Here is a 22,416-nt window from a genome sequence, read left to right as displayed (position 1 = left end):
GGATGACTTAAACTATTGATAAGAACAGACAGAATGTTTTCTCTCTCCACCCCCCCATCTTCTCTCCTCCCACTCTGCCCCCAATGCAAGAACAGGCAAAGAACTCCTCATCAAAGCCCCTCTCATTCTGGACCCTGCTCTCAGCCTCCCAGCCTCCAGGCTATGAGTGACAAATGTTTGGTTGTGGCTTCCCAGTCAACAGTATTCTGTCATAGCAGCAAGCACTGACTGAGACAATATTTTACAGAATAAAGAAAATACTAACTTACGGCTTGAAGCACCAATGGGGGCTAATAAATAATTTTGCAAAGCATCCTAACTGCTGATATAAGCATGCACACTGAACTTAACATACGAATCTGTTTTTACTTGATAACCAGGAGGGAAAATGCTGGTTCTCTGTTTCTAACTTGTTGTGTGAGTGGGGAGAAGTGATCAACATCAATAAAGCCAGACAATCGGGCTCCAAGTCCAAAGCTCTGCAGCAGACTCATACCAAACCAAACCAAATCAAACAAAGAGACATCTGGATACAGCCGTGGCTGAGCTTGAATCCAGGTCTCCATCTTGTTCGTTGTTTGACTGGGGGTGTATACATAACCTCAATTTCTAAGACTAGATTAATTGAAAACCTATACACTCCTCGTTGGTCCTGGTAAGAACGGAAAGTAGGGTGCTTAAAGTCCCCAGCACAGTGCATGGCTTCCATGAGTGTTCAGTGAGAAACTAGTGAAAACGAGTATGTTGTTCATCCCACAAACATCTGTGGAATGTGAACTCTGCCAGGCAGAATTGTGTACGGGAAGGATCAAGAAATGATCTGGGTACCTGGTAACCCAGAGCACTATCATTAGAGGGGTCATGTCCCCTATGCTGTTAGTGAAGTCTTCTGATGTATTCTCACTTTAGAATCAAGGTTAGCTCCTAATTCCCATGCCAGGATGGGCAGATGCTCAACTACTCAAAGTAGGCCATAACCTACCATGGATCTCATAGGCCTGTCATCACGCCCAAGGCTGTATCCACGGGGAGTGAAGAGCCTGACCTTCACACCTGTCCTTCCACCTCAGCTCTTTCTCCCTTCTTGATTTCCAGAACTGTTCCCTAAACCTACATCAAAGCTATTCCAGAAGCCTACAAGGACTAAGTCAGTTTAGCGGCATTACCCATGGCTTGCCACCAGAGGTCGCCCTCCCACACAAGCCCAGGCAAACAGAAGCCGCTTTTCCTCCCAGGCACCCGTGACATTATTTTCTTTCTCTATTTTTATCTATTAAAAAGATTTCCTCGCAGCCATAACTTAGATCTCTACACTAAAATGGAGCAACAGGAAGATATAACGGTGCATTTCATTTATGAATGACCTATAATAAATTACTCTGAAGTGTCTTGAGTGCCAGAAGACAGAACGCTTTGTCTGCCCACCGACTGTATTTCACATACTTTAATTTAGCTGACACATAAAACTCATTTGACATTTTGCAGGTTTTTTTTTTTTTTTTGCGGAGAAGGGTGTGGGGGTGGCAGAATGGGGACCCCTGTGGAGCTGGGCGGCAAGTGGGGTGCTGCGGCGATCTGGCGTGCTGGCTGCCAAAAAGGATATTTGGTTCTTGTTGAGGGTTAAGGTGTGCAAGCGGGGTAACCGTGGCAACACGAGGTCGTCACCGAGTAGATTGTTGTCTAAGATGAGTTCCTCCAGGCTCCTGAATGCGCTCAGTCCTTCCAGTGACCTGCAATGACAAAGGCAGGGGAAAAACGATCCTGCAGTAAATCAGAGAGGCCATTATGAGCCGAAATAAATATTTTAACCTTCCCTTTCAGAACTGGGAATAGTTTGGGCTTGGTGCCTGTCAGCGGAGTGAATGACAAGAATTAGTAGCAGGGAGCCCGGGTGGGGGCGGAGGGGGAGAAGGGGGCCCCCGCTGGCACTCACCGCATCCTTCACGAATTGCCAACATGAAGGATGAGGGTCAGTTATTGAGAAGCCAGGATCCAAAACAAAGGGCTTCAGATACGGCCTGCAGGATAAATTTGTCAATGTCTTGTGCCTTCAGGCACCCAGCCTGGGCTGACCCTAACCTCCATTCCCAAGATAAATAACTCTGTCACAGTTCACCTTCATTCCCTGGACACAAATTTAAGCTGTCATCCATCATTCCTGCCTAGAAATCTCATACCCCTCTTACAATAATAAATATAACTTCAAGTATCATTTCTTAGCCGTTCTCCTCTGTACAGTCATAGGGGAAATGGCCAGGAAGGGGCTTTTCTCTCCCCTCACATCCTCACATCCGTGGCTCCTTTTTTTTCCCCTTCTCCCTCTATTTTTTTTTTTTTTTTTTTTACTAATCACTTAATTTGCTCCTGCCTAGCATCCCCATGGCTGCCCGACAGGGAGGAATTACATAATCACTCCAGGCCAAGAGAAAGCTTTTTCTTCTTTCATTATTTCTTTTTACTTGGTTTTGGTTTTGTGTGAGGACAGGGGGCTGGGAGAATTTCTGCTTCAAAGCCCCTGGTCTCAAGTTCTAATTTATGGAATGTGGATTTTTTTTTTTTTCTTTAAGCGTGGAGTATAGGAACATAGATTTTGAGGCAGTAAATAAAAAGGATTAAGTATCAGGTTCAAAGACAAAAATACTACGACAGAAAGGAAAAGGTGGTCCTGTTTACTCCTGTGGTCTGAAATTAGCGTTCCACATAAGGGGCTCTCGTGAGTGTCTGCGGTGGTGGAGGGGAGCGTGTGAGGCCGGTGCGCACAAATGCTTGCCCAGGCACACACGACCGTTAATTAAAGCGAGCCGAAGGTCTCAGGGCTTGTGCCGCCGACTCCGAGCTCATTCACCTGCCAGGCCCGGGAAATATGCTGAGTTTGCTCGGCTGGGGCCGGCTGAGCCACGGAGTCCATGAAGGGAAGACACACACTCAGTCCCTGGCTAGGCTATAAAGTACAGCAGATCAGGATGGTGTCCAGAGTGCTCTCCGTTCACTGACTGCACTGATGCTAAGGCCCTGTCATCGCGTGTGTGTTCTGGGTGTACCACAGGCAGTGACATTCAGCCTGCGGGCTTTCCCAAAGGGCCATGGCCCTCTGGTGGGCTTTCTGACAGAGGGAGTGCGGGTGGAGGGGGCCCTCCCCTTGAGATGTGCAAGCCCAGAGCTTGCTCCCATCTGCAGGGCCGGTGTCTCACAGACCTTCATGTGGTCCCTCCCACTCTGGCTCCAGCACCCAGAGCACAAGGGCTCTGAAGTTAGTGCTCCCTGCTGCCCGGGCCAACACAAAACCCTGAAACCTGTGTGTACTTTTGTTTAGGAGTCATCCCATTTCATAGGCTTCTGGAAGGCAAAAACAAACATACAAAAATAAAAACTCCTTCCCTTTGGGGGCTTAGGAGTCTGCACGGGGCTTAGTGTGGCCTCCTTCAACTCCTTGTAGCCTGAACTGGGGCATACGGAAAGCCCGGCTCTCTGTGTCCCCTAGCTCAGAGGACTTCAGGAAGACTGAGGGGACATTTGTGTACAATGTCTGCCTCCTGCTCCTCTCCACTGAAAACACTGACTGTATTCCCAGTCAGTGTCGCCTCCTCCTGCCCATCCATTGGTTTATCCCAGAAGCCATAGGGAGTGAGAGACTGGAGGAACCATAGCAGGTAGGCCGATGAACAAATCTAGTGAGCAGGAAATCCTTGGGCTCTCTAAAGCCCTAGGCTTTTTTCTTTGTTTGTTGTTTTTGTTTTTGTTTGTCTGTTTGTTTGCATCTGGTACCCATAGATCCTTGGCCGGCCTCAAACTCATTATGTAGCCAAGGATGACCTTGAACTTCGGATCCTCCTGCTTAGACCATCACCAGTATTGGGGTTATGGGCATGCTCCACCAGGCCTAGTTGTGGGTTTCTGGGGACCAGATACTGAATATAAAATCAAGTTCTCTACCAAAAGAGCCACGAGTCCCTTTCTCCACGGGAGTCAGTGAAACAAAGTTCATTAACCACAAGTGCTGCAGGGCCAGGTCCCTGCTTGCCACAGGGGTGGGGGAGGGTGAGGTGGGGGATGGGGAGTGGGGTGGAGCTTACACACACACACACACACACACACACACACACACACACACGCACGCACGCACGCACGCACACGCACACGCACCCCACCTCCCGTCAGGAAGCCTTCTGGGCAGCTAATAAGTTCTTTGTGCACCAGCATCATCAGAGAGGCTCTGGTCAAAGGCAGCATTCGGATACACACTGTTCCAAGTTATGTTATGCAAATATTATACTTCTATCATGAGAATCAGCAAAGGGCTGGCACACTGGCAAGCCGAGGAAAGCTCCCCTCCCAGACTGTTTCTGAGGAAGCAGAAAACAAGAGGACACCGCATGAAGAGGGACAATGCCAGTACCCCACAAAGGCACTCCCCCGCCCCCAGGCTGCTTCTTAGTCCCCACAATCCAGGCTGTACACCAGAGCTCCATAGGGGAGGGAGAGCTCAGGAAAGAGTCCCACCAAATCCCCGGTCTCTGGCCTGCTTTGCAGATTCTTTTCTACCCTGTGACGTTGTTAGTGCTCAGTAAAGGGAGAGCTGGGTTATATGGGAGGGTGCTGATGAATAAAGCCTCATCTGCATCATTGGCATCAGCTCTTGGGGATATGTTCCGCCAAGCGGAGAACTGAGGGACCGGAGGCAGGAGGTTCGGAACACCATGAGGGAGAGGCACCAGCGGAAAGAATTTGTGGAGTTCCAATGGCACATTGGAAGCCAGCGAACAGGCAGGTTTTACTTTGAATTTTTTTTCCAGTGACTGTTACAATTGTTGTTTTCCGAAAGAAATGATCAGGAAGGAGTTTCCTGCCACCGTCTTTGCGTTCTTATCCCCCACACCCAATTCTCACAGGTAGATATTCGCCGTTGTTCAAAATGACAAGGTTTTAAAAAAAAAAAAAGTGTATCAAAGTCCAGGCACCACACTTCTTTTGCCTGGGATGACACCGGTAGCTTACAGGGATGATAATCTGGTCTAAGCTAATGTGTAAACTGCAAAATGCACCCCCCAAAGTAAGAGCCTGACTGTCACTCTAGGCTTATGCCTCAGAGGTATGGGCTGGAAGCTGGAGGGAGTCATGGGGGGTGGGGGTGGGGGGTTCTTACACTACTGGGAGAAACCAGTTAGAGTATGGAGGCACCCCACTGAGGGCAAGTGGGGACCTAGGTGGGACCATGCCCAGGGTAAGTGGTTTGTTCTGTCCATCTCATCAGCCTCTCCAGATCAGGTTGCAGGCACTTCCTTCCCTCTGCGCCAGTGGTGAGCTGGCATGACCACACCCATAGGTAGCATCTTGGTAGGCACCCTGCTCACTGGGCTCTCTCGGGGAGCTTGTGGCTGTCCTGGGAAGAGTCCCAGTGCCTTTTCCAAAGTCACATCAAGATGACAGAACCATCACAATGCATTTGGCTCTAGTGGAGTCAGACAGAGGGAACTTTTAAGTTTCCACTGTAATTAACCCTATCCTCGTTAAGATAATTATGATCAAGCTTCCTGTCACAGTTAATATCCCACCATCATTGCCCGTGGCTCACACGCTGCCCTCATTAGCCTATGGAAAGAATGGTGCTCAAGAGGCAGCCCGGCCCTGCCCAGGCTAGGCCAGCAGCTGGAGGCTGGCACAGGGCTGGGGGCCTGGCAGCACCTTCCTGATCTCTCCAGTTACTGGGTGGATGCAAACTCAGCCTTCTCAGCCTTTTTCCTTGGGAACCGGCCACTAGGGAGGATGGTAATCAGAAAGGCCAGGAGCTGGGGCCAGGGCAGGGGTGTCTGATCTAGACCAGCGATCCCCATCCTCCCTCCCCACTACCCTCTTGCTAGCACACAATCAGCAGAACACGGTACCATGAAAGTCACCAGAGATCACTTCCCTACGCTCCTGGTGTCTCGTCAGCTTACAGAATCCGCCAAGGGTTAGGTCTCTGTTCCCTCAGCTGCCAGTCTAAACCAGTGGTGACGCTTCTTGTGCCTGGTACAGAAAGGGTAGTGCATAGTGGGGACAGCCCACCGCAGACCTATGTGAGGAATACCTTGTCTTTGGTTTTATCCTGCACCCAAATCATGATATTCTCAAGTCAGCCAAGGAAGTAACACCTCCGCTCACTTCACCTGCCCCTGCAACAGAGTCATCCGAACATCCAAACCTGCACTGACAGATCCAGAGTGCACAGGCCATGGACAGGACAAGGACCTAACTAGCCCACATGCCCCAAACCTACCACATGCTCAAAACCTACCACCCAGGTCAACTGCCTTATCTTAAGGATGAGACCTTATCTTCCTAGAACTCAGTCTGCCCAGCCCTGAGCTAAAAAAGGGAAGTTAGTGTGATTTCCACCCATCTGGACAGCTGTCAGGTTCACAGAGGACTCAGACTTAACTCCTAGCCTGTAAGGCTGCCCAGCCCAGGGCAGTGAGTCTAATAAAATAACCCTGAGAAGCCCAAGGACCAGGCAGGGGGCTAGCCCAGCGAGCTGCCAGTGGTGAGGGAGCAATCCCTGTGAGAATCCTTGTCTTTAGCAGTGGGGAGAGGAAAGAGCATGTACTCCTATACCATGCCTGAGACAAAAAAACAAATCTGAATACTTCCTTACCATCTCGTAAACAGACTCACCTCGGAGACCCTCCCTATTATCCAGCCACTCTCAGACCTGTCCCTCCAGTGACCTATATAATCTTTATAATTTAGCAACTAGGTCATTGATCCCCACGATCACGGCATGGGGCCAGCATGGGGCTCCCACAGGCCGGCGTCTGCTCTAATTGGTCAGTGTGGCGGTTAAAAGGTCTAAGTGCTATGGCTGAGTGCAGAAACAATAATTCGGTCCTGCTTTATTTGCACACCTGGCACGCAGTGGCTATTAGAGAAATCTGAAAGTGAACTTCCCACAGGGACCATGGTCAAACCTACAAGGACAGGCCGGACAGGACAGAGCTCACCCCTAGGGAGCGAAGAAAGACAGAGGGAGTTGGGAAGGGATGATGTGACTGGTCAAGTTTTAGTCAAGGGGCCCAGCACCAGCATGTCACATGGGTCTGAGAGGGGTGTTCTATCTGCCATACGACTCTCATCATATCCTACTTAAATTGTTGCATGGATGTGTGGGTTGACAGATAGGCAATAAACAGAGAGAGGTGATTGGTAATGATAGGTAGATAGATGATAGACTACTATATTTAATAAAGTATATATCATCATTTATTATCCTATGTGCTTGGCTCTATAATTTTCTGTTTTTCCTGTAATTCAGGTCACAAAGCTACACACACACACACACACACACACACACACACACACACACACACAATGTAATAATATAAATCAATTATTATGTAATATGTCTGTAAGAATAGGAGGTAGTAGAGGCTCTATGATATGTTATGTAGGGTATATTAACAGCACATGGCAGTGTGGGACATGGATTTAAGGTCAAGTATGAAGTCCTGTGGGATATCTTTCATGATGCATAATTCCTGAGATGTATAAAATAAAATTCATTGCTAGGAAGTGCAATCCAAAGGCAAGACCAGTGAAGGAAACCAATGAATCTAACTAGATTGGAAAGTTTCATGCTCAGTATCTAAGAGTACTAAGATATCTTCCAAATATGGTACCTAATAAATGACCTAGAATGAGTAAGAGTCAGAGTCCAGAAATAGGGCTTTCACTTTCTGGTACTTGAAAGGAGAAGTAAGCAGGTAGACTCTCCAATCTTCGGATCTCTAGGCTCCATATTAACCTACCTGGGATTCTGGTCCTCTACTTATGAGGAAATACTTGCCTTAGGACACGGTGGATAATGTATCTGCTATCCCACCCTGTTGACCTCTGTGCTCTTGCTACCTGGAAGCTCAGAACTAAATTCTGAGGGGCCCGCCTACTAAAAGCTAATCATTTGTGACCTCTAATACCTGCTTTTTAATACCATTCTTAAGGAGTACAGTTTATAGCATTGGTATTTTATTTACCTATGCAACACGTTTAAATTGGATTGACTCTAATACAATAGTTCAAACCTTTTGCTGATAAAAGGGACCCTATTAAGAACACATGCATTCTCACACAGTTACTGTGCCGTGTGTGTGTGTGTGTGTGTGTGTGTGTGTGTGTGTGTGAGATTCTGTGAGACCAGCTTTCCAGGTGACACTTGATGAGGAATGAAGATGATACATAGGGTGTCCAGAGTCAAGCGGCTTCGAAGAAACTTTTACTGATATCCTTGTAGCGGGAGACAAAGGGTCAGCTAGAAAATGACAGCTTTAGACAAAGTCACAAGCAGTTCAAATTGAGCTGGGCATGGTGGCACACAGCTGGGACACCAGCTGGCAGGAGTGGAGGCTGAAGAATCAGAAGCACAAGCTACCTTCCTTGGATGCATAATGAGCTTGCAGCCAGCCTGGGCTACATGGGATCCTGTCTTGAAGACCAGAAACAAAGGAAATTCCTAGTGGCTCAGATTGCAGTAGAGGCAGATTGTAAAGGCTTTAGTTTCCTTCCTTCCTTCCTTCCTTCCTTCCTTCTTTCCTTCCTTCCTTCCTTCCTTCCTCTTTCTTTGCCTCTTTCTCATTTTTTTTTTAAACCACGGACTTGCCTTAGGAAATGTTTAACACACTTATGATTGTGAAGACCCTGGAGAGATATTAAGAAAGACACACTGAGCTGGAGAGATGGTTCAGTGACTAAGAACACTGGCTAAGAACGCTTCCAGAGGACCCAGGTTCAGTTCCCGGCACCCATATGGTGGCTCACATGCAGCTCACTGTAACTCCAATCTAGGGAATCTGATGCCCCCTTCTGGCCTCTGAGGGCATTGCACACAGACATAAATGCAGGCAAAAACAAACAAACAAAAAAAACAGAAACAAAATAAAATTAATCTTTTTTTAAAAAAAAAGATGCATTAGGTTGCAAGATGGCTGCGTTAGAATTAACGACTACATCAATCCAATCTGGTGAATTTCCAGTGCTCATTCAGTTACAGATTTAAAGACCAACAACCAAAACCTATACCTTTAAAAATCAAAAGGCAAACGAAAATTGGTCAATACCTATGGCCCCTCTAACAAGCCTAGGCTCAAGATTATTATTACAGGAAGAGCATTAGTGAACCAGTACAGAAAATCTAAATTCCTAGTTGAAAGATAATTAAAAATAAACTTAAACAGAAAATTGATAAATAATGGAAACGTGGGAGAAAAATTTTACCCTCACCAGGATATTAACTCAAATCAAAAGATATTCTTATTGTTCTTTTAAGTTTGCACATGATTTTGTGAAAAGTTCTAGGTACCAGACCAACATAGTACTTGAGGGAAAGCAAGGTTCTTATCATCTTTCTAGATACTAATTTATGTTAAAAGTTAATGATTAGAAATGATTGCTCCAGGCCTAATAATCGATGCACTAAATATCAAAGATGTATGCGTGGCATGCATGCAAAGAAGTTCACTACATCTGCATCATCAATACCATTATCATTACTATGCTTTAATGTGTGTGTGTGTGTGTGTGTGTGTGTGTGTGTGTGTGTTCATGCTTGTGTGTGAGTGTACAGATACACACGGAGATCAGAGGTCAATCTCAGGTGTTATTCCTCCTGAAGTGTCCATCTTGTTAGTTGTGACGAGACCTCTCACTGAGACCCGGGGCTTCCCAATTTTATCAAGCTGCTCACTTACTGCTTCCGCAGGGGGATCACATCTGCAAGCCGCTCTGCCCAGCCTTTTCATGTGAGTGCTGGGGACTCAACTTGCGTCCACAGGCTTGCTCAACAAGCTCTCTCTCTCTCTCTCTCTCTCTCCTCTCTCTCTCTCTCTCTCTCTCTCTCTCTCTCTCTCTCTCTCTCTCTCTCTCTCTCGCTCATCTCCCATCTCTCTGTCAGCCACCCTTTTTTTAAATGTTTTTTTGTTATGAGATATTGCATGCGATCCACTCTAGGTTTTTTTTTTTTTTTAATGTTTTTTGTTATAAGATATTGCCAAGTGATCCACTCTAGCTTGGAACTCAGGATCCTCCTGCCTCTGCCTGGGATTGCAGGTGTGTGCGAGCCTGCTTGGCTTTATAGTATTGTTCAGAACAACCTAAGCAGCATAACCACCCAACAACAGAGCGATGATTAAAAACAGCCCAGTATATCTGAATAATTAAATACCACATCGCAATTAAAATTTTCACAGACAGATATCTAATGAGCCAGTAGAATTTCATGCTATATATTTACATACCTAAAATTAAATTACAAGAACTGTGGTACACACACCAATAGCTCATGCATGGAAATTAAAAGCTATTCATAGGCTCTCCTCCATTTTCCACACAAATGTTATCCGTGCCATGTTTCTGTGGGTATTTTCTTCCATGTTGATTGTTAAGAGTCATCAAAGTAGTGTTTATTAACTGTTTCTCATTATAAACTGCTATCAATATGTAATTTAATACACAGAGACTTGATAATTCAGTATATACGCAAACTCAATTAAATGCATATACAAATACATATAATATATGCACATATACCTGCATATTTATGTATGTATATGAATGCATATATATATGCATTCATGCCTATGACTATATCTCAAATATACATTTTAAGCCTTCCAGTAATTTGAATTTCACTGTTTTCTCCAGTTACTACATTTTCTATTACAAGTAAGCACTTTTTAAGGAGGAAAATCTCTAGTAAACATTACTTTGATCTTCATTGATGTTTGTTTTTGTGCTGGAGACAAATTCAGGGCTTTGTGTAAGTTTGGCAAGCCAGCTTTAACCAGCTGTGGTACAGGCTAGCCCTTTTAAGTTTTTGTATTTAGACAGGGTCTTCCTAAGTTGCCCCAGCTGCCTCTGAACTCACTATTTAGCACAGGCTGGCCTGTAACTTCAGGTCCTCTTCCCTCAGCCTCCCATGTAGCTGAGATTATAGGCAAGCACCACTATATTCAGTATTAATTTCAAGCAATACAAAGAGGGAGGAGACTTAGGTGAAGGGCAGTGTCTGGGAATAGGGCTCAGTACCACTTACTGGCCCCTGAGTAACTCTGTCTGGAATTGTTTTTCAGGGTGCCGGACTCAAAGGGGAGGAGTCAATATTTACAGTTGTCCCCCCACTCCGCCACAACCCAAGGACAATCACGAAGCACAGAAGGTTCCAAGTAGGCAGAGAAGATCAGTGGTCTCAAAGTACCGTCTCGGGGGTTCCAGGAAGCAGGATCAAGAGTACAATCATGCACATGGGAGACGGCTTGAACCACTGTTTTACACTGATAAAAATAGAGGCATTGTTTATGAAGGCTGAATCCAGCTCCCGTCTCTCTATACCCACGTGATCAGAGACAAGGCATGGAGACTGTTTGGTGAACATTTCTATACAGGGATTAGGTTTGGTGACTTCTACTCAGGTACTCTGGTTAGCCAACTAGAGCTTCTTCCTCTACAGTCACAGTTTGCAAGGGCTGATAAGAACCAGTTCCACCTTGCCAGAGGGTCCCGAGGAGTCGTCTAGGAAGGAGAGGAACATAGAATTTGATTTGCACCATCCCTTGTGACACTAAACTCCAGTGTGATCCTTGTCTTCCAGCGGGGACTGGGAAGGTTTTCTAGTTCCTTGCAAGGACCTCCTCATAAACAAAAAAGCACATCTCAATACACCAGCTTCTGGCAAACTACAAAGTAACATCAGAAATACAGCTTCATTTATGGAAGACCCTAGCATGGCCTTCTTATGTTCTCAGAGTTTGAGTCCTAGAAAAACTTTAGAGTGTTCCATCTCCCAAGCCTCCACCCACCTCTCACAGAAGACAACTAATATCCAGGGAGGTAAAATAGTTCGCCTTAAATGTTGCATAATGATCAAGCCACATCTTGAAGCTTTGAGTGCCTGTTTCAATGCAGCCTGAACTCTGCAAGACTATCTGGGAGTCTTAATAACACATAGCTGTGGTTCAGAAATGGGAAGTCACCCCTTGCCACAACCTTTAGCTAAACAATTTGAATGCTGGGTTGTAATCCTATCACTATAATGACCAACTTAGGTTTGTTGCCAGTTCTTCTGCTTTTCAATCTGTTCCCCAGTTGTCCTGTATCCCCTACCATAAACAGGTCTTGAAGCTTCGCGTGACCTTTAAGAGGCTGAGGACAAGACTGGGTGAAGTGAAGTTGAAATTTATCAGCTAATGGTATGTTGAAGGTATGTCCCTCATAGCTCGTGTTCACCGGTTTGCAAAACGAAAGTGCATTTGGTCACCTCTTCTGTTCTTTGCAGTTCTTTACAAGTCTCTGGGATACAAAGGTGACTGTGGCATGGTCCTCTGTTACGAGTGGTAATTGCATACTGAGAAGTAGTTACCAGATAGCACAGGCTCATAAATTAAGCTTGAATGACAGATGCTCCTTGAAGGAGGCTTGGGTTTTTGAACACTTGGTCTCCAGCTGGTGGTACTATTCAGGAAAACTGCAGAAGGTTTGGGAGATAGAGACTTGAAAGCGGCAGTGTGTCACTGGGGGCAGGCACTGAGCTTCTGTGGCTTTGCCCCACTTACTGATCATGCTCTGTTTGCTGACCACAGATACAATGTGACCAGTGGTCTTTACCCTGCAGGTACCATACCTTCCCCAACAGGATGGACTGCATCCTTTTGGAGATAGAATCCAATCTCTTCCTCAAGTTGCTTTGGCCAGGCATTTTTGTTACAGCAACACGTAAAGTAACTAAGAATGAGACTACCATGGCTTGAGATGATCTTCATCTACATCTCAAATCCAATGAACTCCAGTTTTTCAGTAGTTACTTACACTTTCATCCACACATTGCTGGGGGTGCGGGGAGGCATAGAGAAAGAGATACCTGGATCCTGACACTCAGGAAATCCCTAGCCTGAGAATCTTGTCTAGCACCAGAAGGGATGTATGTGGTACCCACTCGCATCATGTGAAGAACTCACATCCTGCTTGGGAAGGCACTGCTCCTGTTCCGTTTATCACCTGTAGAATAGGGAAGAAACTGACTGGAAATGGGGAGAAAGCAGGCAGGAACACAGATTGCTAAGCAATGTAGACAAGACCAGTGCTGGAAGCTAAGAGAGAGGAGAGTTGTAAAGAGTTTCCTGTATAGGTCCACCACTGCTCTGCTTGCCCTGAACTTATCACATCTAGTCAGGCCTTCAGGATAGAGATGAGGCGGCGGGCATCCAACACTGTCTGTGTCGTGTCCTTGTCCTTCTCCCTCTCTCAGCTGTCCTCGTGGTCTAAGGGACCCTTGCCTGCATCTCTCCCACCAGCGACAGACGACAGCATTTGGGCCTGAGCCTTGACGGTGCCTCTAAAAATTATTTTGATTCACGGTCTGAGATTTTACAAAACCACACAGCCCGCATGAAGCCCGGGGCTTCAGGATCTTGTTTGTTTTTAAGAGTCCAAAGGGTGAGTTTGTGTGGTGGGTCCTGTAAATGGAGGTTTTCTTTGCTGGGGAGATGTGAGGGAGCGGACACGGTGAGCCGCAGCCGCGGTATGCTTGCATGTCGCCATGGGGCAGAAGGCCCTGCTGGTTGGGGAGGCTCCCACGGCCATTGGGCAAACATAAGCCGGGCCAAGAACACAGTGCTTCAACCTCATGAACTGTTTTTTTGAAAGATAACAGTGTCTCTTCCACACAAGCCTTTCAACACCTTATAGAAAGGGATTTTTCTTTAAAAAAAAAAAAATTTCAACAGATGATGTATACTCACTGCAAACCAACCAGAAAGGAAGACATTGGCGTGGCTGGGCCTCCTGCTCCTAGGATCCAAGAGAGGCCCTAACCAAATACTTTGTCCAAAGATCAGCTCCCCCTAGGCCAGGCACCCTGGAATGGAACTAAGCCAGGAGAGCGAGCAAAAACGTGCCAGGTGTTGACTCTGTGAGGTCTCGGGAGGCTGAAAAGGACGAAAACATGTTTTCAGCCCCAGACTACAAGATAGCTTTTTGTGAGTGAAGGAGAGGGGGCTCTGGGACATCTCAGCCCTCTCAAAGGGCTCATCTGAAAGGCACATTCTCTCTCGAGGACAACTCCAGCTCTGTGCCTCAGAAAACCTCCCAAAGAACACACCAGTGAGGTGAGCTCCCCATTTCATACCACGTGTGTATTCGATCCCAAACAGCACTGTAAAGATCAGCAAACAATTCAATGAACTAGACATTGCCCTGGGGCTACACTGAGGTTCCTACCTCCTCTGCCTCCTGTCACTGGAGGCCACAGGACACCAAGGTGGTTTTCGCAGCAACATACAGTTCTGGTAGGGTGTCCCTCGTCAACTCAGTAAAGCCAACTGCATGTAAGATGTGGATATGCATAGGAAGACTTCCAAATCAGGGGACATGGACCCTGTTTCCAAGCCCTCATGTGACATGAGGTCTTGGGAATGTAACATGCCAAGTTCTATCTCTATCACAGTAGCAAGAAGGTCCCCAAGTTGGACACTTTGTAGATCTTCCCTGGGAGCTCTCAGGAGATAAAGAACACAGAAATAATCCTAGATAAGCATAGTCTGTTCATAGAAATATTACTTAAAAACTAAATTCACATATTTTATTTTACAAAGGAAAATGAGTTATCTCAGAAGAGCAAGTAGCTGGTCACCCCCAAAGAATATAGATATGGGTTATGTATCATACGATTGCTTGGAAGATGGCAGCCTTCAAGAACCTCTACTTAAAAACTGTCAAGAACCTGATTTGCATCCTGTCTTGGTCATCACCCTACCATGATGCTTCAATCAAATCATTCCACACCCTGTACCCTTCTGGCTGCAGGCCTCATTTTCCACATCTGTCAATTGGGGCAGCAACACTACTTTGGAGGTCCCTTCAACCTCCACCATCCTACACTCCAAATAGTAGGAGAAAACAGCACGACCCAAAGTTTCACTGTTGAGTCAATTATTCCACCATTTAATACCAAGTTCAACTTCTAAACAGCCCAAAACATAAGAGTTTGAGGTCAAAGTATGTGCCAAGCCTTCAAGTATGAATTAAATTAATATATGAATCTGGGGGGGATGGGAAATTTGGGGTTGCAAAACTCATTTCCCCTCCTACTTTGCCTCATCTTTCATAGCAACCCAAACTAGAACATGACAGGCAAAGTGACACACTTCTCAGAAGGCAAGAGACAAATGTTTGATGAATTGACCATTGGTCCAGAACTGATGGGCATTATATGTGCGTAATGGCCAAGCTGACTTTTCATGCCGATCACTGCCAAGATAAGAAACCATAATGAATGAACCCCCAGGATGCCCTGCACAGAGGCAGCTTTAATTTGACTGGTTTTAATAAAATTAATTCTTCAAAAAGAGACACTGGAGGAAGGAAGAAGATGATGATTTGGACAGATCAGAAAGACTGAGGATGACATGGACATGGAACAGACATTAACTGTTGGTTTTCCATTTCTTATGTCTGTCAAATAAGTGGAAGGAGGAAGTTGGATTTCATTACATCTATAACTCATTAAAATGCCTGTATGTACCCTACATTCAATGGAGACACTGGGATCCCGAGATGAAATGGCTGACTATAACAAATGGATCTTTCATGAGTCTCTTATTCTTCCTTCAAGGACTGTTTACTGAACATGCCTTCCCCAGGGCCAGGATGAATGCAAAGAGTTTTCTACCAGCCCACAGAGGCTGCAAAACACTGAGTTCTCCTGTGCTGGACTTCTCTAGCAAAACATGGAAGGTTCCTAGTCTCAGGGCTTCCCCCATACCAGATGCTCTCTGTGGAGCAACTATACCCACATGCCCTCACACACTGGGCCCCACAGCACCTCACTGCCTGTTTCCTTGTTTATCCCCTGCTTTTGGTCCCCTGGAACATATGTGTTGGGATTCACTTAATAGACAACAAGACATTTTTCACCATAGTACAGTAAAAGCATCACAATGTCAAGATAGCAACCAGATGGACAGAAAGACAAGAGAAAAGAGCCTTAGTTCAACCTGAGGACAAACTCTAGCTGCGGCAGTGAGCAAATTACCCGTGGACCTTGGCTTCCTCCGTAGGTAAGATCTTGGCTCACAGTAGATGACTGCTGTATCTTTTAACAATTGTCATTTGAAGCCTTCTGTGTGACCAGCACTTCTAAGTACAGAGGTGGTTAAGATGCTACTTTGTCCCCAGTGGTCTCTTAATCTCATGAAACCATGGTGTAGACAGACACACCATCATCGCAACTCGGAAAAACACGTGAGTTCTGCTTCTACCTTCAAATGACTCTCTAAACATCTTTAGGGTCTCTTCTAACATCTGGATACTTCCAGATTTGTGTCCTAACATCTATCCTCTGATGCTGAAGATAAAGTACAGAATTACACAGAAGTTTGGTTGTCCAAGTACTAAGGTGGACACCTTCCATGATACCATGATTGTCCCCACTGTGAGAACAAGGCATCTATGCAAATCACCGTGGAAACACACTTCTTCCCCCACCTCCTGCTTCTGCAAGGGCAGTGTTTTTCTCATTGCAATAGGCAAGTCACTCGTTACTCAACAGCTCAGCAAGGTTGGTGCTGCTGGAGAATATAAAGTTTTATGAGATGCCTCCCCTCCTCTCTCTGGATTTAACTGAGACAGTGAGTGAGAGAGAAAGCCTGGCTCAGGAGTTCGGGGTGAATTATAGACTGCCGCTCAAGATTCACAGCTCTTCGTGGTAGGAGGTTAATATTCTCACATGTCATTAGGTCTGCTGGCTCTCCTGATGGTTCATTGAAGCAGGCAGCAAATTATTTCCTCATGCCGCCGAGGACAGCACACTTCAAAGCAAGGAAACTCAGGTCAAGACAGGCCTTTCGGGTAGATTAATGACTTGGGATCACCACGGGTTGTCTGTAGGTAAGAAGGGGCCTGAAGCTTTTGACAAAGCTAACTTTTTGATCAGTCTTGACCCTTCTTTCAAGTCAGACCTCCAGATTTTATTCCTATCACCTTCTAAAGTACTCACCAAGACCTACAAGAAAGTTGAATAACCTGTCTGGTCATTTTATCTTTGCTTGAAATGCCTCTACTTGCTCAGTGATAATGTACATCCCACCCACAGTTCAAGGAGGAGCTTAAACTTATTCCTTGAAGAAGACTTCATGTCTCCCAAACTGTCCCACGTGTCTCTAGGCTGAAGTCCCCAGCGACTTCTATTTGACGTTCCTGCTCCCACTGCCCAAAGGCTTCCTCTGTCTTCTGGTTGTCCGAGGTATCTGATGCTTACTTGTCTACCTGACAATCGAGTCTTATGATGACTAACATAACAGAGTGGCTTATATGTCCAGTGATGGTTGATGGAGTAGGAGGAATGTGTCACAGATGCAGATCCTATTCCAAACCTCTTTCCACCCCAGAAGAGCAGACTCATTAAATGTGTCTTTGAAAATAGCCTGGGAATCACCACTTACAAAGATCACAGTAGCTGATGGAAGAGTGGTGATGAGCACACAATATTGACGGGGAGTCCGAGAAGAGGCAAGGGCCGTCTTCCTCACGCGCAGGATTGTTATGTAGGTATATTTAGTGCAACCCCCCCATCATGGTCCGTATTCTTGTCTTGCCTGTTCTAGGTCTTCTGAACACAAAAATGACTCTCACTGGGGTCTTGAGCACCATCTTGGAGGTGGTCCCAGTCAAGAATCCACTAGGAGAACCTGGAGGAGATTCAACATAGTGACCATCTCTGAGCCCCACAACCTGGGCACTCTAAGCAGGTATCGGGCCAGAAACTTAGACTCATTGTCTAGTGTGTAAATGAACTAAGTGTGTTTTTTTGGAGGGAGGTGTCTGCCTTGAGGACATGGGCATAGGCAGGACTGACATCAGCCGGCCTCTCCATTTCCATCACAACACAGAGGAAGAACCACAGAAACAGAAAGGGGTACCTCTTACTGTCAGGCTCACCTGCCTCCTGGGTTTGCACACATACACACACACACACACACACACACACACACACACACACACGCACACAGTCTGTACACACAGACACACACACATAGTCTGTACACACACATATACACACACACACAACACACATACACACGAGAGAGAGAGAGAGAGAGAGAGAGAGAGAGAGAGAGAGAGAGTCTGTATACACAGACAGTTCTCAAAGGCCAGACAGGTGCCCTCAACCCACTTGCCTCTGGCCTGAGCTGTGTATTCATTATTTTTCTTATTGTGATGATGAAACAGCTAACAGAAGTGACCATAGAAAGGAAGGGTCTATCTCCAGGTTGGAGGGCACAGTCCATAATGGTGGGGAGACCCTGGGGGTCAGAGGGGGTCACACTGTGTTCACAGTCAGGAAGAAGAGAAAGATGAATGCTGGTGCTCAGCTCCTGGATAAGTTACTCTTCTAATGCTGTGATAAGATCCCCCATAGCCACGGCAACTTCCAGGAGAAAGAGGCCTGTACTGAGTACACGCATGAGACTTAGTACACATAGAGAACATCCCTTCAGTGGGCCTCCATTGCTCCAGAGCAAAGAGGGGTAACTAGATCAGGGGGTATAAAGGGTTCTTTGTGGGCTATCTGAGTCAGAATCTCCAGAAACCTTTACTTAAAACTCCAATGCAGGGGCCCAGAGTCCACACTCTACCGCACAGCATGATTCCTCATGAGTAGACTTAGGTATTCACTTTAATTTCCCAAGTTCTTTCTATGTCTATCAAGTCTGGGACTCCAGTAAGTCCTCAACTCAAAGACTACCCCATGGGTCTAATGACTCACTCTGTTCACTGAACCAAAGAGTGTCCATTATAGACAGGCCATGTGTTTGTGCACTGGAAGAGAAAAGCACCAACTTCAATTAAAAGTAATCCAATCTGGGTTACTTTCAAGGCTTTTCTACATTAAAATATCTCAAGGGTTTTTTGTTTTTTTTTCACTTTGGGGCTAGAGAGCTGGCTCAGTAGACCAAACACTTGCCATGCAGACATGGGGACTGATGTTTAAACCAACAGTCCATATAAAGTCAAGAAAAATATGTCTGCCTTCCTGAGATGGACACAGGATCCTTTGGACAAGCTGGCTAACGGGACCAGCAGAGTTGCCGAGTTCTGAGTTCAGCAAGACATCCAGTCTCAGTAAATAAAACAGAGAGTGACCGAGGAAGAGAGCAAATGACAGCCTCCGGTTTACACACACACACACACACACACACACACACACACACACACACACACACCGGCCTCCATAAACATGCAAGCATGTGCACATACACATACACAGCTGTGTCATACACATGCAAACATGCATATACACACACACATACATCACATACAAGCAAAAAAAAAAAAACAGTGCTCCTATTTTTTTCTATATCCTGCAGGTTGCTTTGAGAAAGGCTAGAAACGAAAGTCATTAGTCCAATGGCAAGGTTGTTTTATACCATCAAGAGTATGGCCTCTCTGGATACAGGATGGATTTCCTTTTCAGTGCCAAATCACAGTGGATTCTTTCATGACATAGGAAATATCAAAAATACGCCTAAGTCAACTAAGGCATTATCTTTTAATGAGAACAGCCAGAACCCAACTGGCAGTAACCCTGGGATACCTGCCTATTAGCCAGGAAGAAATTCTGAAGCATTTTTAGGGTAGACTTGGAGGTGTTAAAATGTGAAAGAAATGTCCATCATCACAAAAAAAGACAACAGGGAATGGCGAGGACTGCGTGGACCAGAGAGGTCACACTGTACCTTCTCACATCCCATTAGTGTTGTGTTGTCACAGTCAAGATGACCATGTAATGTGTTGTATGAACTGGAACAACTTCCAGGGCAAAGGGGACATTATTCCCTATTACGCCTAGAAAGCAGGCATTAACCCAAATTGCACTGGGCAACAGGAAATGAAACTTAACCTACTTATTACCCCCACACTGTAACCTTGAATAATACGATTATGAGAAGCGATCTATTCAAATGTTCAGCATCTACAGCATGAGGTATGGATGGGGATTACTTATTACTCTGTGTCTTAAAACATCTGCTGATACGTCACGTCTGTGCCCTGCACAGTTCCCCCAAATCTCTTTAAACTACAACTTCGCCTTCCTAATATGAGTTGTCTGAGAAAGACACAATATGCCCAGCCGCAAAGATATCCCTAGAATTATCTGAATGAAGGAGGTCAGCAGTGCTAAGTGGGGATAATATGTGAAAAAAAATGAAGATATTTGGGGTGCCATGCCAGGGGGTTGCTACTAGCATTCATTGAACACAGGCCAGGGGCACTGCTGGCTGTGAGACCCAAGTCACCACAATAAAGAACGATCTGACCCAAAGGGTCATCCGTGTCAGGACTGAGAAGTCGCGGCACAGACGGAGACCAGTGTTTCTGCCCCTCTGCTGTAGGGTGAGTGCTGTCCTTTCTTTCTCTCCGACAACCACCTGGGTGAGCTCCCCTGCACTGCTGAGGTCCCAGCCATCCTCTTGGCCCAGGTTGGGATGTGGAAAGGTACCGTCTCAGGCGCAGAAGAGAAAGCACAGCTGTCAACCTCCACAGTGAAGGAGACAGAATTCCCCTGGTGTGATGGGAGCAGACAAGATTGACAGACTCTGTGACTTTTCCTTTCTCCAACATTAGTAGGGAAGGAAGTGATAGCAAACACATCAGGCAGGTTGAAGGTGCAGCTCTCATTGGCACTCAGGCGCCCTAACACATCCAAAGATGTGTGCATCCTAGGAGCAAGAACGGCCCCAGAGAACAGCCCTAACAAAGTGTGCTTGTCCTGAGCTTAAGATAATCCCCTTCCACACAGTTTAGGTCTGTGCCAGCACTGGGTGCAGATATGACTCCATCATCCCTCCGGATGGGCTCAGTTCCTCGTGCATAGGGAAGCAGGAACCAGGCTGGAAGTGAGCAAGAAGACACCCTATCCATATTCATACCCTTTGGAGAATGGGGAACCCTGCAGGCAACTGCTGACCAAGGAAGAAGAAGAAAAGATGGAAGAGGACCTATTGAAAACCGAGGAGAGAAGTGAAGTCAAGGGGTCTTAAACCTTCACCCCAAATGTCTCCTGCATTAGTCCCTGGCTACTGAACAGATATCCATGATCTGGGGAGCTTATAAACAGAAATGTTTCTGGCTCTTGGAGCTAGACAACTTCAATCTCGGTGTTGGTAGGGTCGTGCCCCCTCTGAAGGCACTGGGAGGCTCTGATGCTGGCCCTCTCCCTCCTAGTTTCTGATATTATGCCACATAGCCAAACACAAGTGGGTTTTGCCAAACTCATGGCACTTACCCTGTGCATAGGTATAACTACCTACATTGCATCCAGTTTACAAGGCTAGCCATAATACTGAATTACAGACCCATCCTATTCCAGTATGACTTCGTCATAACAGACTGTCTCTAAAACCAAGAAACAAAGAAAAAACTCTATTTCCAAACCTGATCACACTCATAGGTACTGAGATACAGTGCTTTACCAAATGAAACTTGGTGGAGGGTGCAAAAAGCAGCCCTGTTCACTTCCTAAGTGATCACTGTTTCTCTAAGGAATAACTAAGGGAATTTTGTATGAAAGCCAGGCATTCAGAACTGAGTCTCAGAAGGCACTGCAATGTGGCCAAATCCAATCTCTCAAAGCTGTGTGCATTTACAGTCCTCTCCTTAGGCTGGGCTTCCCTTTAGGCTTGGCTTCCTATGCCCAGCTTAAGACAACCATGATGAAGAACATAAAAATGCACCACACTGTATGTCTATCACTCAAAATATTCAAATACAGCACACTTTTTCAAAGTTCACTCTTGTGGGCTGGATGGCCCAATGGGAAAAGTCATGCATGTATAATCCTCAATACACACATAAGAGCCAAGCATAGTAGCACACATCTGTAACCCAAGACCTACAAGGAAAGAGACAGGAGGATCTTGGGGGCTTGCTGGCCAGCAAGCCCAGTCAACTGGAAAGTTCCAGGTTGAAGTAAGCGAGCCTATCTCAAAAAATAAGGTGGGCCGGGCGGTGGTGGCGCACGCCTTTAATCCCAGCACTCGGGAGGCAGAGCCAGGCGGATCTCTGTGAGTTCGAGGCCAGCCTGGGCTACCAAGTGAGTTCCAGGAAAGGCGCAAAGCTACACAGAGAAACCCTGTCTCGAAAAACCAAAAAAAAAAAAAAAAAAAAAAAAAATAAGGTGGACAGCTGGCAAAATGGTACAATATAAACTTCTGCAGTATCTAAACATGTAGACCTGAGCTCTACACCTTGGGAATAATAGAACTCAGTTCCTGAAAGTTGTCCCCTTACACACAAACACAGACACACACACACACACACACACACACACACACACACACACACACGTCATTGTATGTACTTCCCCCCTTCCATTAACAGTAAATAAAATAAGGTAAG

General features: G+C 46.0%; 1 protein-coding gene across 3 annotated transcripts in view; it reads right to left on the bottom strand.

Moving 5' to 3' along the window:
• The window catches only part of Lrmda (leucine rich melanocyte differentiation associated), a 1,020,124-nt gene that overhangs the window by 434,770 nt on the left and 562,938 nt on the right, over positions 1 to 22,416 (bottom strand). For all 3 annotated transcript variants that reach the window (XM_059273860.1, XM_059273858.1, XM_059273857.1), the window contains exon 3: positions 1,599 to 1,730. In XM_059273860.1, coding sequence (XP_059129843.1) covers positions 1,599 to 1,730 — 132 coding nt within the window. The remainder of the gene's footprint in view (positions 1 to 1,598; positions 1,731 to 22,416) is intronic.

The sequence above is a fragment of the Peromyscus eremicus genome, chromosome 9 (genome assembly GCF_949786415.1).
Source record: "Peromyscus eremicus chromosome 9, PerEre_H2_v1, whole genome shotgun sequence".
NCBI lineage: Eukaryota > Metazoa > Chordata > Mammalia > Rodentia > Cricetidae > Peromyscus > Peromyscus eremicus.
This window is presented reverse-complemented; position numbering and strand designations above follow the sequence as displayed.